At 37.0% G+C, this 17514-nt stretch overlaps 1 protein-coding gene across 2 annotated transcripts in view; it reads left to right on the forward strand.

Moving 5' to 3' along the window:
* Cpq (carboxypeptidase Q) overlaps positions 1 to 17514 on the forward strand; it is a 511424-nt gene that overhangs the window by 202594 nt on the left and 291316 nt on the right. For both annotated transcript variants that reach the window (NM_018755.2, NM_176073.4), the window contains one exon: positions 16618 to 16825. In NM_018755.2, the coding sequence (NP_061225.2) occupies positions 16618 to 16825 (208 nt within the window). The remainder of the gene's footprint in view (positions 1 to 16617; positions 16826 to 17514) is intronic.

Here is a 17514-nt window from a genome sequence, read left to right on the forward strand (position 1 = left end):
CTTCAGTGAAAAGCCTCCTCATAATGAGAAAAGACCTGATACAAAACTGTGACACAAAACAAAAGAAGGAGAAGGAAGGAAGGAAGGAAGGAAGGAAGGAAGGAAGGAAGGAAGGAAGGAAGGAAGCTAGATTCCACAATGCATACTCTAGTCCCAGCTACTTACAGGCTGAGGCACAAGACTTACTTGACACTTGACTAGCTTAGGTAATTAAGCAAGATCTTGTTCTCATAAATAATTACATAGATAGATAGGTAGATGATAGATAGGTAGATGATAGATAGATAGATAGATAGATAGATAGATAGATAGATAGATAGATAGATAGATAGATAGAAAGAAAATAAAACCTCTCAAAGGAAGGATCGTTTCAAAAAAAGTCCGTTTTTGTTCTGTGGCTATGTATCATTTCAGTATATGTGTAGTATGCTTATGTGTCACCCTGATTTTGTTTGTATGCATTAGTTTTCCTATTTGAAGTAAAGAAGAACATCCCAGACCTTTTTTGCCTATTTCAGTAGTCTCTTCGAAATCAGTCTAAGACCTTGTGTACAGGTGTGTGGAACAGAGAGATTGCCATATATGACTTTTGAAAGATTAGAAGACTAAACATGTTTCAGAAGCTGAAATGCACGAAGAAACATTTAAAACGATAACTATCATCTCTGTATGGGTAGCCCCAGTACTGTAGTGTGATTGACACCAAGACAACACTAGCTCTGATACTTCATAAATGGCACATTGATGGGATGGCATTGCAGAGGGAATCAGAACAAGCGTATCATATGAGTGATGGCAGAAGACAAGATCATTTCAGCAGACAGTTTTCTATTACTTTGCCACCAAGGCTCAGCTGCCAGTATGTTAGAATATCAGGGCTTTGATTGCTACTGTGCCAGCCTCACTAGCTACTTACTATCTTCTAGGCTCTTTACCCGTTGTGACATGGCACATACTTTTAAGAATTTGTTTATTGATTATGCTGCCATTTGCTTGGTTATACTTCAACAGAATAACTATGGGTTTTCAAAGACCCAAGTTACAATTAAGTATATTTCCATCTCTGTAAATTCATTGTTAATACTTTATCACATGCATACTGTGTGCAGTTTTTGTATTTTTCCCTTTCATCCCAATGCTGCTTCATCTGCATGCTCTATGCCTTGTTTTGGGCTGTTTAGTCCACAGAATTCATTTCATTTCACTGGTATGTGGCTCCTCTGTTTAATTCTAGACTTTCATGTTTATATATGGAAATACAGCAAACATCTTAATACATCTTTCTTTTTCTTCAGAGATACCAAGGAATCCATTTTCAAAGCAAAATAAGCAGAACCCAATAAGTACTTTTTATAGATTTTGCTACATAGTAATGAATCTCTATACAGACAGAGCAGGTTATAATCTTCCTTGTGTTGGGTATTTGTGCAATTTCCCTATAGTTTAAATAATATTATATTTTAGTTTACATCTGATATCTTATCATTTCAATTTACATTCAATTTTAATTTCAATTTAGTTACTGAATGGATATGACACGTTTGTAAAAAGAAATGTTTAATATTGGTTATATGAAACATATAATGCACTAACCTATCTACCTTGGTCCCTGCTAACATTAGAATATATTTAGGTATAAATAAAATATAGTTTCACTAGTAACAGTTGTTGGAATTCTCTAGACATGCAGAACAGGCAGAGTGAAAATCAGAAAAAGAAAGAGAGAGGGAGAGAAAGCATGAATTCAGAAAAGTGTATGGAAAGTTAACCAAGGAAAACCTACAGGGCTCAAGGTGATTAGTTCAGGTAAGAGTAAGAAAGAGAATTGAAGCATAAAGAACTGTGAAGGAAGCCGGGGGTGGTGACATATGCTTTTAATCCCTGAACTTGGGAGGCAGAGGCAAGCAGATTTCTGAGTTTGAGGCCAGCCTGGTCTACAAAGTGGGTTCCAGGACAGCCAGGTCTACACAGAGAAACCCTGTCTCAAGAAAGAAAAACAAAAAAACCCCACCAAAAACAAAACAAACAAACAAAAGGCAAAACAAAAAACAAAAAAACAAAAAAAGAACTGTGAAGGAGACTGACTCACGCTAGCCAAGCTTTGTTTTATCTGAAGGCATTTGAATCTTTCCCCTTCAGCTTTTGATCTGACCATGTCCTCAGCTAACTCATTACATTAACCCTCACAATGTGCATTATTTAGAGTTCCTCCTCCAACAGTAGAGACACGAACACCTTAATGGGCATGCCTGCATATTTGATCAAATGCCAAAGTATTTTGTGGTCCTGTTAAGCTGAAACATAAATTTATTCATTGCAGCAGCTTAGAAAAATAGGAGTTTAATACTTCACAGAAAATCATGGTAGACAACTGAATTGTTATGTTGTGAGAGATCCAGGCTCATTCTATCAATTTTTCCACCTATGCTTTTATCTTTCTGCTGGCTGATATGTGGACATAGACAACTGCTGGTCCTTTAGGCATCCATTTCTACTCTAAACGAGTAGAATCAGCAAGGTGCAGATAGAAGGGGTCTTAGTCACTGTTCTGTTGCTGTGAAGAGATACTATGACCAAGTCAACTCTCATACACAAAAACATTTAATTAGGGGCTGGCCTTACAGTTTCAGAACTGTAGTCCATTACTATCATGTCAGGGAGCATGGTGGCATGCAAGCAGACACTGAAGCAATATTTAAGAACTGCATCCTGATCCACAGGCAGTGAGAGGGAGACTGAACCTGACATGGACTCTTGAAGCCTCAAAGTCCACCCTTAGTGACACACTTTCTCCAAAACACGTTCTCCATACCTCCTAACCCTTATAATCCTTTCAAACAGTTTCACTTCCTGGTGATTAACCATTCAAATATATGAACCTATGGGGGACTTTTTACTCAAAGTTCCACAGAAAGTCAGATTTCCTTCTCTGAACCTTTGCTTTGATATTTGGGTAGGAATATGCTTTCTAGCCATCTCTGCAAGAATCTTACTTTGAGTATCATCTTACAGGACTAACTTTTTGTAAGGGGCAGGTGTAAGGAAGCTGGAGAATGGTTGGGGCTTTTCAGCCTTTGTAGAGGAGAGCACTTGGGAATAGTTGGAGGATACACACGTTCCTCACACTCACTAAGTAGAATCTTGGTATTGCTTTTTAAATTATTTAAAAAGACCTTTATTTGCAGCAAGTATTAATTAGCTATGTATGTCTCATTGTATATGCTATTTTAGTATTATGAATTTGTTTTGATTTTGAAATACTGGGTGTTGAATTTTCAGCCTTTCATATTCTAGGCAGTCTACCATTCAACTCTGTTTCTTGCCTTTATTTTTGATTCTTTGGAATATAACATTTTAGAGCTGGAAAAATGGCCCAGTAGTCAATGGAAGTTCCTGAAAAGGACCTGGGTTAAATTCCCAGCTTGTTCACAACTTTCTGTAATTCTAGTTCCAGATCTGACACCATTTTCTTGCCTTCACAGGCATCAAACACATACATGGTGCACACACACACACACACACTCATACACATAAATAAATATATATAAAACAATTTTAATGATATTTTTATTTATTGGAGTATGTATATGTGTACATAATTATGTTTGTGTGTCCATATATATGTGTCTACATGTTTATAAATGACTGAAATTGATGTCAGGTTGGGCCTCAGTTGCAAACATATTTTGTGAGACAGGGTCTTTTGTGAATCTGAGAGTTTGAAGATTAGATTGTCTAGCCAGCAAGTTTAACAATCTTCCTATAAGTACCTCCCAGTACTGGATGCACGTGTGCTTTGCTTCAACTGGCTTTTTTAGTGTTAATTTTTTACTTGATATTTTCTTCATTTACATTTCAAATGTTATTCCCTTTCCTAGTTTCCTATCAGAAAGTCCCCTATACCCTCCCCCTGCCCTTCTTCCCAACCCACCCACTCCAGTTTCCTGGCCCTGGAATTCCCCTGTATTGGGACATATAATCTTCGCAAGACCAAGGGACTCTCCTCCCAATGGTGGTCAGTAGGCCATTCTCTGCTACAAATGCAGCTAGAGACACAAGCTCTGAGGGTACTGGTTAGTTCATATTGTTGTTCCTCCTATAGGGTTGCAGACCACTTTAGCTCCTTGGGTACTTTCTCTAGGTCCTTCTTTGGGGGCCCTGTGTTCCATCCAATAGATGACTGTTTGCATCCACTTCTGTATTTGCCAGGCACTGGCATAGCCTCACATGAGATAGTTATATCAGGGTCCTGTCAGCAAAATCTTGCTGGTATATACAATACTGTCTGGGTTTGATGTTTTTTTTAATGGGATGGATCCCCGGGTGGGGCAATCACTGGATGGTCCTTCCTTCCATATCAGCTCTGAAATTTGTCTCTGTAACTCCTTCTATGGTTATTTTGTTCCTCATTCTAAGAAGGAATGAAGTATCCACACTTTGGTCTTCCTTCTTCTTGATTTTCTTGTGTTTTGCAAATTGTATCTTGGGTATTCTAGGTTTCTGGGATAATATCTACTTATCAGTGAGTGCATGTCATGTGTGTTCTTTTGTGATTGGGTTACCTCACTCAGGATGATATCCTCCAAATCCATCCATTTGCCTAGGGATTTCATAAATTCATTCATTTTAATAGCTGAGTAGTACTCCATTGTGTAAATGTACTACATTTTCTGTATCCATTCCTCTGTCTTGGGACATCTGGGTTCTTTCCAGCTTTTGGCTATTATAAATAAGGCTGCTGTGAACATAGTGGAACAGGTGTACTTATTATAAGTTAGAACATCTTCTTCCACTAGTACTATGTCCAATATTCTGAGGAACTGCCAGACTGGTTTCCAGAGCCGTAGTACCAACTTGCAATCCCACCAGCACCTCTTTCTCCACAACCTCGCCAGCATCTGTTGTCACCTGAATTTTTGATCTTAGGGATTCTGACTGGTGTGAGGTGGAATCTCAGGATGGTTTTGATTTTCATTTCACGGATGATTAAGGATGTTGAACATATTTTCAGGTGTTTCTCAACCATTCAGTGTTCCTCAGTTGAGAATTCTTTGTTTAGCCACATACCCCATTTTTAATAGGGTTATTTGATTTTCTGGAGTCCAGCTTCTTGAGATTTTTGTATATAATGGATATTAGTCCTCTATCTGACTTAGGATAGGTAAAGATCCTTTCCCAATCTGTTGGTGGCCTTTTTGTCTTATTGACAATGTCTTTTGCCTTGCAGTAGCTTTGCATTTTTATGAGGTTTCATTTGTCAATTCTTGATATTATAGCACAACCCATTCCTGTTCTGTTCAGGAAATTTTCCCCTGTGCCCATATCTTCAAGTCTTTTCCCCACTTTATCCTCTATTAGTTTCAGTGTCTCTGGTTTTATATTGAGTTCCTTGATCCACTTAGACTTGAGCTTTGTACAAGGAGATAAGAATGGATCGATTCGCATTCTTCTACATGATAACCACCAGTTGAGCCAGCACCTTTTGTTGAAAATGCTCTTTTTTTTTACTGGATGGTTTTAGCTCCCTTGTCAAAGATCAAGTGACCAAGGGTGTCTTCAATTCTATTCCATTCCATTGTCTTCAATTCTATTCCATTTATCTACAAGTCTGTTGCTGTACCAGTACTATGCAGTTTTTATCACAATTGCTCTGTAGTACAGCTTGAGGTCAGACATCCTTTTATTGATGAGAATAGTTTTTGCTAGCCTAGGTTTTTTGCTATGCCAGATGAATTTGCAAATTGCCCTTTCTAACTCTGTGAAGAATTGAGTGGAATTTTGATGGCTAGTAAATTGAATCTGTAGATTGCTTTAGGCAAGGTAGCCATTTTCACTATATTAATCTTGCCGATCCATGAGCATGGGAGATCTTTCCATCTTCTAAGATCTTCAATTTCTTTCTTCAGAGACTTGAAGTTCTTATCATACAGATCTTTCACTCCCTTAGTTAGAGTCACACCAAAGTATTTTATATTATTTGTGACTATTGTGAAGTGTGTTGTTTCCCTAACTTCTTTCTCAGCCTGTTTATCCTTTGTGTAGAGAAAGGCTACTGATTTGTTTGAGTTAATTTTATATCCAGCTACTACATTGAACCTGTTTATCAGGTTTAGGAGTTCTCTAGTGGAATTTTTTGGGTCACCTAAATACACTATCATATTATCTGCAAATGGTGATATTTTGACTTTTTCCTTTCCAATTTGAATCCCCTTGATCTCCTTTTGTTGTCTAATTGCTCTGGCTAGAATTTCAAGCACTATATTGAATAGGTAGGGAGAAAGCTGGCAACCTTGTCTATTCCCTGATTTTAGGGGGATTGCTTCAAGTTTCTCTTTATTTAGTTTGATGTTAGCTACTGGTTTGCTGTATATTGCTTTTATTATGTTTAGGTATGGGCTTTGAATTCCTGATCTTTTCAAGACTTTTATCATAAACAACTTTTGGATTTTGTCAAATGATGTCTCAGCATCTAACGAGATGATCATGTGGTTTTTGTCTTTCAGTTTGTTTATATACTGGATTACGTTGATGGATTTCCATATATTAAACCATCTCTGCATCCAAGGAATGAAGACTACTTGATCATGATGGATGATCATTGTCATGTGTTCTTTGATTTGATTTGGGAGAATTTTATTGAGTATGTTTGCTTTGACATTCATAAGCAAAATTGGTCTAAAGTTCTCTTTCTTTGTTTGGTCTTCATGTGGTTTAGGTATCATCTTAATCGTGGCTTCATAGAATGAATTGGGTAGAGTACCTTTTGTTTCTATCTTGTGGAATAGTTTGAGGAGAATGGTAATTAGGTCTTTTTTGAATGTCTGATAGAACTCTGTACTAAACTCATCTGGTCCTGGGCTTTTTTGGTTGGGCTACTATTATTGACTGCTTCTATTTCTTTTGGGGATATGGGACTGTTTAAGTCATTAATCTCATCCTGATTTAACTTTGGTACCTGGTGTCTGTCTAGAAAATTGTCCACTTCATCCAGGTTTTTCAGTTTTGTTGACTATAGCCTTTTGTAGTAGGATCTAATGATGTTTTGGATTTCCTCAGCTTCTGTTGTTATGTCTTCCTTTTCATTTTTGATATTGTTAATTAGCATACTTTCCCTTTGCCCTCTAGTTAGTCTGGACAAGGGTTTATCTATCTTATTGATTAAAAAAAAAAGCAGCTCCTGGTTTGCTTGATTCTTTTTATAGTTCCTTTTGTTCCCACTTGGTTGATTTTGCCCCTTAGTAATCTACTCCTTTTGAGTGAATTTGCTTCCTTTTGTTCTAGAGCTTCTAGGTATGCTGTCAAGCTACTAGTGTATGCTCTCTCTAGTTTCTTTTTGGTGGTACTCAGATCTGTGAGTTTTCCTCTAAGGACCGATTTCATTGTATCCCATAAGTTTGGGTATTTTGTGGCTTCACTTTCATTAAACTCTAAAAAGTCTTTAATTTCTTTCTTTCTTTCTTTCTTGACCAAGTTTTCATTTAGTATTGTTCAGCTTCCACGTGAATGTTGGCTTTCTATTGTTTATGTTGTTATTGATTATCCTTAGTCCATGGTGATCTGATAGGGTGCATGGGATTATTTCAATGTTTGTATCCACTGAGGCCTGTTTTGTGACTGATTATATGGTCAATTTTGAAGAAATTACCATGAGGTACTGAAAAGAAGGTATATCCTTTTGTTTTAGGATGAAATGTTCTATAGATATCTGTTAAATCCATTTGGTTCTGAACTCCCATTAGTTTAACTGTGCTTCTGTTTCCAGGACTGTCCATTGATGAGAGTGGGGTGTTGAAGTCTCCCACTATTATTGTGTGAGGTGCAATGTGTGCTTTGAGCTTTACCATGGTTTCTTTAATAATTGTGTATGCTCTTGCATTTGGAGCATAGATGTTCAGAATTGAGAGATCATCTTGGAAGATTTTACCTTTGATGAGTATGAAGTGCCCCTCCCTGACTTTTTTTGATAACTTTAGGTTGGAAGTCAACTTTATTCGATATTATTATGTCTACTACAGCTTGTTTCTTCAGACCATTTGCTTGGAAAATTGTTTTCCAGCATTTTACTCTAAGGAAGTGTCTTTCTTTGTCTCTGAGGTAGGTTTCCTGTATGGAGCAAAATGTTGGATCCTGTTTGTGTAGCCAGTCTGTTAGTCTATGTCTTTTTATTGGGGAATTGAATTCATTGATATTAAGAGTTATTAAGGAAAAGTAATTGTTGCTTCCTGATATTTTCGTTGTTAGAGTTGGGATTCTGTTCTTCTGGTTATCTTCTTTTACGTTTGTTGAAGGATTACTTTCTTGATTTCTCTAGGGTGTAGTTTCCCTTCTTGTGTTGGAGTTTTACCTTTATTATCCTTTGAAGGGTTGGATTTGTGGAAAGATATTGTGTGAATTTGTTTTTTTTCATGGAATACCTTGGTTTCTCCATCTAGGGAAATTGAGAGTTTTGCTGGGTATAGTAGCCTCCGCTGACATTTGTGTTCTCTTAAGGTCTATATAACATCTGTCCAGGATCTTCTGGCTTTCATACTCTCTATTGAGAAGTCCGGTGTAATTTTAATAGGTCTGGCTTTATATGTTACTTGACCTTTTTCCCTTTCTGCTTTTAATATTCTATCTTCATTTAGTGCTTTTGTTGTTCTGATTATTATGTGACGAGAGGAATTTCTTTTCTGGTCCAGTCTCTTTGGAGTTCTGTAAGCTTCTCGTATGTTCATGTGCATCTCTTTCTTTAGGTTAGGGAAGTTTTCTTCTATAATTTTGTTGAAGATATTTACTGGCCCTTTCAGTTGAAAATTTTCTACCTGGCTTTTTAAATGTGGACTCTGGTGTCAAACTCAAGGTTCTTAGGCTTGCACAAGTGTTTTACCAACTAAGCCATTGCTTCAGACCCAACATTTAGTTTTTGAAAAGTTCATTTCAGTTCAAGTATGTATACTTGCTTACATTTTACATTTTAAAGATCTGTAGTTATATTAATATATCTTGTATAGTTTATTTTTTCCTTTTTGTACATTCCAAAGTGTTTTTAGCGACTTTTATCTGGAATCCATATTTATTAGTAATATGTTTTGATGATTGTCTTTTTATTTAAAAATCTCATATAGTATTGTCATTTTACTAAAAAATTCTTTTTGTTTGTTTGTTTGTTTTTGTTTGTTTGTTTGTTTTTCAAGACAGGGTTTCTCTGTGTAGCCCTGGGTGTTCTGGAACTCACTCTGTAGACCAGGCTGGCCTCGAACTCAGAAATCCACCTGCCTCTGCCTCCCAAGTGCTGGAATTAAAGGCGTGCGCCATCACTGACTGGCTAAAAAATTCTTTATTGCTTATTATTTGGATGTTTTATGATTAAAGACACTCAGCATGAATACATTTATTGAACACAAAGATATACTCTAACATCTCTAAAGCTTAAAGTGTGACACATTAAGTCACTTGGCTACAGTATAACATAGAGAGGGCTGTGGAGAAAGGGCATCTCCAAGGCTACTCAGGTGGTTACAGAGGGCTTACAGTTAAGAAGCTTGCTTTACTAAGTGTTTCCTAAGCCCCATTGACTGTGCAAAGTTTTCCACATATACTTCTTCCATCTCATAGAAAAATAGGTTTTGTGAAATATTCATTAGTCCTCTCCTAATAAAGAGTAAGACAAGAATATAGTTTGTGGCATACAAGTTTAATCTATTAAGATAATACTTGTCTTAATATTTCTATCCATCCTGCATAGAGATCTCCACTCACTCTCTGTACCAGAAAGTCCAAAGCTGTGAAGTAGAAAATATTTTGAAAGATGGTCATGGTTTTGTTCTTTCCTTGTAACATGCCACACCCTATAAGTCCCACTGTACTCCCCAACACACATGGACTTCTTACATAACAGAAGGTGTTTTTCCTTCTCCAGTTTGGATACTCCAAGAATTTGGCCAGGTAGTTGAGCATTTTGTTTTAGGTTCAGTTAGATGTATCTTCCTGTAAGATCTCTATGCAAGATGTATAGAAATATTAAGACAAGCATTATCTAAATAGATTAAACTTGTATGTTACAAACTATATTCTTGTCTTACTCTTTATTAGGAGAGGATTAATGAATATTTCACAAAACCTATTTCTTTATGAGATGGAAGAAGTATATGTGGAAAACTTTGCACAGTCAATGGGGCTTAGGATATTCTTAGTAAAGCAAGCTTCTTAACTGTGTCTTAGCACCTATTAGAGACAAATATATGTGTGAATCCCACAAGTGGGGGAAATGGGGCCATGCTTAACCATGCATTTCTCTCTGTTATAAGCATTCTTAGATTTGTTCTCAGGGGTTTGGGCATAGAAAACACAGCTCCTGTGTTTTCTCTTTTAGGTGCTAAATTGATGCTTTCTGTCATATATATTTTCCTCAAGTCTCTCTCATTGTCTCTGCTGCCTATCTCTTTCTGGGATGCATATAAGATATATATGTGTATTCACATGTGTGAGTATGGGTGCATATATGCCATTCCTTGCATGTGCATGTCAGAGAAGAACTTTGGTTGTTTGTTGGGCCTATCTTTCTATCTTCTTTCAGGCATGTTTTTTTTGTTACCCACTACTATTTAAGCCAGACTACATGGCCTATAAGCTTCTAAAGATTCTTCTATCTCTGCCATATTGCTATAGGAGAATTAAGATCACAGATACAAGCTGGTATGTCAGACTTTGTGTGAGTTCCTGGGATTTGAACTAAGGTCTTTATGTTTGGATAGCTAAATCTTTACTCTGAGTTATCGCCCCAGCTCTATTCTATGTTTACTTTGAAGTTCAGTGAATAATAAGTGTTAAAAATTTCAAATGTCTTCATTCAATCTTAGCCAAAATGTTAAGAAGTGCCATATGCTATGCATTGTAAAGTGTCTTAGTTAGGATTTCATTCCTATGAAGAGACACCATGATCAAGGCAACTCTTAGAAAAATACTTACTTGGGGCTGACTTACAATTTCAGTGGGTCAGTCCATTATAATGGAAGGAAGCATGGCAGCATGCAGGCAGACATAGTCCTGGAGAAGTTGCCAAGGATTATATAGCTAGATCAAGGCAGCCAGGAGATTCTCTTCCACAGGCAGCCAGAAGGAGGCTCTCTTCTGTACTAGAAATACCTTGAGTACTAAGAGCCCTCAAAGCCTACTTATCCAATGACACACTTCCTCCAACAAGACCATACATCCTAACAGTGCCACTTCCCATGGGCTAAACATAGTCAAACTACCACACAAATTAGTTCCAGGGCTTTTAGAGCTGACATAGACAACAGTAGGTGGTTGGACACACAGGACATTTCTTTGGCTAAAGTTATAGTTGGTATCTGCCAAATGATTTTGGTTTCTCTCATATCACACTCATCCCCACTATTTAATAAACCATATACATTGATATTTTATTATTATAAATCTCCATTTTGCTTAGTACTGCTACAGATATGCTATATTAGAAGAGGAAATAAGTGGCCAAGTTAATGTGACATAGCGAGTATTAATAAGCAAAACATTCTAAGAAGAAACAAAATCAAATGGGAAACATGTGCTTTGTGATGTTGAATCTGAGTTACAAATTACATAACAACATTTAATATTTATGTCATACTTTTTAAGTGCTAAAATGTGGTGTAAAATTTTAGCTATTTAAAAGCTTTCATTTGTTTTATAGAGAGCTACTTCATGCTGTCCTTGAATCTTCTCTATATTTTTGTATTTTAGAGAGAGGAGCCAGAAATTGTTCCTATGTGCTATGGATATTAAAATTCAGAGTTTCTTTTTCTTCTCAGCATCCTGGCCATTTTCCTCTTTTCACACTCTGGTCATGTTGGCTATCTTTTTTTTTTTTTTTTTTTTTTTTTTTTTTCTGTTTGGGAAGCTGATCCTCTCCAAGCCTTTGCTTATAAACTGTCTCCTTTCTGGGATCTATAGAACTTAAGATATGAATCATGTTTGTTGGTAACCTCCCCAACTATCACAGCTCCTCTCCTCTATGGAATAGATTTAGGAATCTGACTTATTTCTGCCTCTTTTCTACCCTGTCATCTGAACTGCAGAAGTTAGGAGTAAAAAGTTGCCCTCCCTCCTCTACTGGGCAAGCCTTTTGTTCCTAACTCATGGGAGGTAGACTGTTTTGGTTTTTCTCTTCATAAAATTACATGATAGAAACTTTTATACTTTTGTATAGTTAATGACAGTGTAAGAGTCTTAAACGAAATTACATTTATTATTGGTAATGACATTTAAAAGTCTGAAATATATACTTTTATGGTGCTAGATTTTAAATAAAATACAGTGACGTCAATTGTAATTATTTCAAGAGAATTACTTTCAAATTAATTTATTTATTTACTTACTTACTTACTTTAAACTCCAGATTTTATTCCCCTCTCAGTCCACCCTCTCACTGTTCCGCATCCCATACCTCCTTCCAGGCCCCCTGCCTCCACATGGATGTTCCCATCCCCCACTCCCACCCCAGCAGACCTCTAAACTCTCTGGGGCCTCCAGTCTCCTGAGGGTTAGGAGCATCTTCTCTGACTAAATCCGGACCTCGCAGAACTATGCTGTATATGTGTTGGAGGCCTCATAGCAGGTGATGTATGCTGCCTAGTTGGTGGTCCAGTATCTGAGAGATTTCAGGGGTCCAGGATAATTGAGACTGCTGGTTCTCCTACAGGATCACCCTCCTCCTCAGCTTCTTCCAGTTTTCCCCTAATTCAACCATTGGTTGGGTGCAAATATCTGCATCTGACTCTTTCAGTTGCTCATTGTGTCTTTCGGAGGACAGGTCTCTTTTTGTGAGCGCTCCATAGCCTCCATAATAGTGTCAGGTCTTGGGGCCTCCCCTTGAGCTGGATCCCACTTTGGACTTGACAAGGGACCTTCTTTTCTTCAGGCTTTGCTCCATTTTCATCCCTGAAGTTCTTTCAGACAGGAACAATTATGGGTCAGAATTTTTACTGTAGAATGGCAATCTCATCCCTCCCTTGATGCCCTGTCTTTCTGCTGGAGATGGGCTCTACAAGTTCCATCCCCCCAATGTAGGACATTTCATTTAAGGTCGCTCTCTCTGAGTCCTGAGAGTCTCTCATCTTCCAGATCTCTGTTTACATTCTGGAGGGTCTCCTCAACCTCCTACCACCGAAGTTGCATGTTTCCATTCTTTCTGCTGACCCTCAGGGTTTTCAATCCTTTCCCCCTACACAATCATGTTCTCCTCTCTGTCCTCCATCCCCTTTCAAGTTTTTTCTACTAATTAAAGAAAGTATATTTAATAACATCTCTAATAAAGAAACTTTTAAAAGTTCAGATGCAAGAGGCTGCAACTTCAACAGCTCTGTATGCAATCCATTCTAATGGCCACATCCTTTCTTCTGAAACAGTCCTGAGCTCCAAGCACCCTGAGTGTATTTAGCCAATATGCTATTTGCACCTGTAAAACTCAGCACATTCCTCCTGAAGACACATAACTGTCCTATTGTCCTCTTGTCCCAGACTGCTATGGGTCTTGCAGATTTCAAAATCCTCAGCAACATTAGAGCCTCATATCTTTAGAAAAGAACTAGTCAGAGGTGATTAGCTTTAAAGGCATTAGAGATATGTGTGGCAATCACGTAGTAAATTTCGAACTTACTTGCTTAGACATTGCCTGTATTTTATGTAGATAAATGGGACATATTCAGTTGTGTTCAAATTATGTCACTTTTGTAAAATGCACTATAATTTTAATGAGATTTGAGAAGCTAATTGGAGCTCTCAAGTTCACTTTTTATATGCCCATTTTATCTTTTATGTGTACTATCACATGTCTTATAAGGAGGGTATACAGATATATAATTTTCTAATACAAAGAATTCCAAGATTTTCTAATTTAAAATCTGGAACTTTATCTTGATTTTCATAAATGGATGTTTTGTTTGAATATAATCCAAAAGTTATAAAATCTACCTTCAATTTGTGTAGTCCAATCATTTTGATATTTACACAGGTCTGTACAATCACTGTCACTGATGTTAGAACATTTTCATTATCACCCCAAAGAAACTGCATACTCATTTGCATTCACTAACATTGCCTTCTTGTCTACCACTCATAAGCAAACTACATTTTACTTTCTATTTCCAAAGATACGTCTGCTCTAGACATGTTATATAAGTAGCATCTTATAACATGTGTTTTTTGAAAATTTTCTCGCTTAGGATAATGTTTCCAAACTTTGTCTCTGCTGCAACATGTGGTGAAACATCATTTTAAATGGTTGAATAGTATTCCACAGTATGGATATACCATAGTTTGCTCACCCATGGATATTAGTTGATGGATATTAGGCTTATTTACACTTTTGACTGTTAAGAATAATGCTACTATATGCTGTCTGAAAAAAAACCTATTTTCAATAAAAAGTAAAGTCCAGATTATGATTAAAATCTAAACAAGAATCCTGCTGTTATATTATCATGCACACCATCACACACACACACATACACACATATATGTATGTATATGTACTGGGTCATATGGTATATTAGTGGTTTTCCTTGGCACAAAATAGCTGGCAAAAGCAACTTCAGGGAAAATTCAGGGAAAGCATGATGGAACTCATGGAGACAAGAGCTTCTAGGAAAGTTCCTCTGTTGTCTATAAGATCAGGACACAGAGAGATTGACTTTGTACCTTACTTGAGTATCGACTTCAAGGACCAGCCACCGTGATCTGCTCTGCTGTATAGGGACAGCCCCGAAGCTTCTACAACATCCTGAGATAGCAGCACATGCTTGGGCCCAAGTATTCAAATGCACAGGCAGTGGCAGCTACTTCACAGATGCTAAGTACATGTTTGATTTTTGAGGAACTATAACTTGTTTGCCAAAACAGATTGCCATTTACATTCCTGTCAGCAGTGAGTGAGTATTCCATTTTCCCTACATCTTCCCCAGTACTTGTGTCTATCTGTCCTCCTTTTCCTTTAGTGAATGTGAGGAAACAGCTCCTCCTGGTTATATGGTTGTGATTTACATTTCCCTGTAGAGAGAATGTGTAGAAACTTTTCATGTTATTATTACTCTTTGCTCTATCTTCTTTGAAGAATTATCTATTGAATCCTGCCTGGTCTTCCATTGGATTTTATTTTCATTATTGAGTTGTTGGAATATCTTGTATGTGTTTAACACTCTACACTTTCAATGTTAGCATCTAGATCTTAACTAATTTTCCGGGTTATGCAGAATTTCAGTCACTATGACAAACACCTGAGATAAAGAATTTAAAACAGGACAGAATTATTTTTGCTCCTGGCTTTATGGTTTCCATCCATGGTTGATTGTAACCATTTTGATGTGGTGAAGATAATGCAGACTATCATGATGAAAGGAGCACATGACAAGGGTTTTCACTTCATGACAGCCATTACACAGAATTTTTGTAGTAAAGAGCTTAGAAGTCATCTTTACTAACATTTTAGGCAGCTCTTCAAGCAGGTTGATAATTAAGATATATTGTCATAGAGGCCAGGGAGATGACTCAGGGATCAAAATGTTTTGCATAAGAGTATAAGAACCAGAGCTTAGATTTCCAGTCCCCATATAAAAGCTGGGTAGACAGGGCAGCCTGCCTGCCTGCCTTTTATCCCAGAACTTCAGGAGACCGAAACAGAGGATCTCCAGGTGTATGATAGCTATTACGATTAGATGAATCAGCAAGTTCTGGATTCATCAACAGATCTCTCTCAGTAAATAAAGCAAGAAACACTAGAGAAAAATAACTACCATCAACTTGTAGCCTCCATAGGTAAACATTCATATGGGTGCACCCACACATGCAGACATAAATACATACAGATTAACCATCATACATCCCCTTTAGTGTCATAAATATGATAGATTTCCTTTCCCTACGGAAAAATAACCCACATTCTTCATAGCAACATAAGTATTTCTTAGTTGTTTTACCATTTTTCTATGTAACTTTCAACCTTATTACAAGGTTTGTATATTCTGTGTTTTGTGTTTGGAAGGGAAAAAAGGAGACTAAATGTCATTAAGAAACTACAGACCTAGCCGGGTGTGGTGGCGCATGCCTTTAATCCCAGCACTCAGGAGGCAGAGGCAGGCAGATTTCTGAGTTCGGTGCCAGCCTGGTCTACATAATGAGTTCCAGGACAGCCAGGGCTATACAGAGAAACCCTGTCTCAAAAACAAAACAAAACAAAACAAAAAACAAACAAACAAACAAAAAATCTACAGACCTGAGAGAATCTGAACCAGTTTCTTGCTATGCATGTAGCAAGATATACTTCTGTGGGTTTCAGAGGCTCACTTGTCTTCTGTACATGTGTTCACTTCTTAGTTATGATAGCTTTGTCACTCTCTGTAAGAGATTATGTCAACTTTTCACACTAGGACTATCCAAATTATAAAAATATTATGTAATTTTTAAATGACATAAATATTAAACTTAATTTTATACAGTTTTATTAAGATTAAAAGATATATTCATATAAAAGTCAAATATTCCTACTCTAAATATATAAACGTCAGTGAAAGTTACGGTCAATATATAAGAATTTGAAGCAGTTTTCACGTTTAAGTTAATATGGTGGTTTCTCTTCTCAAGTCCTCACACAGGTATTCAGAAATATCAAGATGGTGTGCCCAAGATTCCAACAGCCTGTATCACAGTAGAAGATGCAGAAATGATGTCTCGAATGGCTTCTCGTGGGAACAAAATTGTCATTCATCTGGAAATGGGAGCAAAGACCTATCCAGATACTGATTCCTTCAATACTGTTGCAGAGATCACTGGGAGCATGTATCCAGAGGAAGTGAGTAAAGTAGAAGTCTGTGCCTTCTGGCCTAGGGCATCCCAGTCTGGTGGCCATTTTTAGAATAGTGACAAGGAGAGAAAATGAATCTGTGGAGATGGTCCTCATAGACTCATTAAAGCTGGAATATCGTATATTTTTCCCATTAAAATGTCACCACAATAAAAAAGGAAAGAAGAATTCAAGATCAGAATAGATCCCATAGTGTGAAGATTCAATTTGAACACCCAAGAAAATTGCATATATTTCCTTTAGAATGAGAATTCAGGCCAATGATTGACACTGTGTTAATTTTATGAATATTTAAAAAATCATTTCAAATTACAGTAGTATAGAATCTAGTTCCTTCACTATAAAGCAAAGAGATCAACCTATATAGAAACTCACTTGTCTAGGTCTGTACATAAATCACTAATGGAATTACTACGAGAAGTATATGAGGCATTATCCACCAGAAAGCTTGCATGTATTGGGCACATCATAGGTACTTACTGAAATCACATGTACTAAATATGATACAAAATTTACAGCAATGTTTTATAGACATTCTGGTATTAATCTTAGTAGCAACTATAACTCTGAAAACACAACTAAGTTATTCAGAATGTTAGACTTATACTTTTGTGACAATGCCAGTGAAGTGAAGGAAATGGTGAGCAGTTGTGCCTGGTGTTGGAGAAGTGGGACGA

The sequence above is a fragment of the Mus musculus genome, chromosome 15 (assembly GCF_000001635.26).
Source record: "Mus musculus strain C57BL/6J chromosome 15, GRCm38.p6 C57BL/6J".
NCBI lineage: Eukaryota > Metazoa > Chordata > Mammalia > Rodentia > Muridae > Mus > Mus musculus.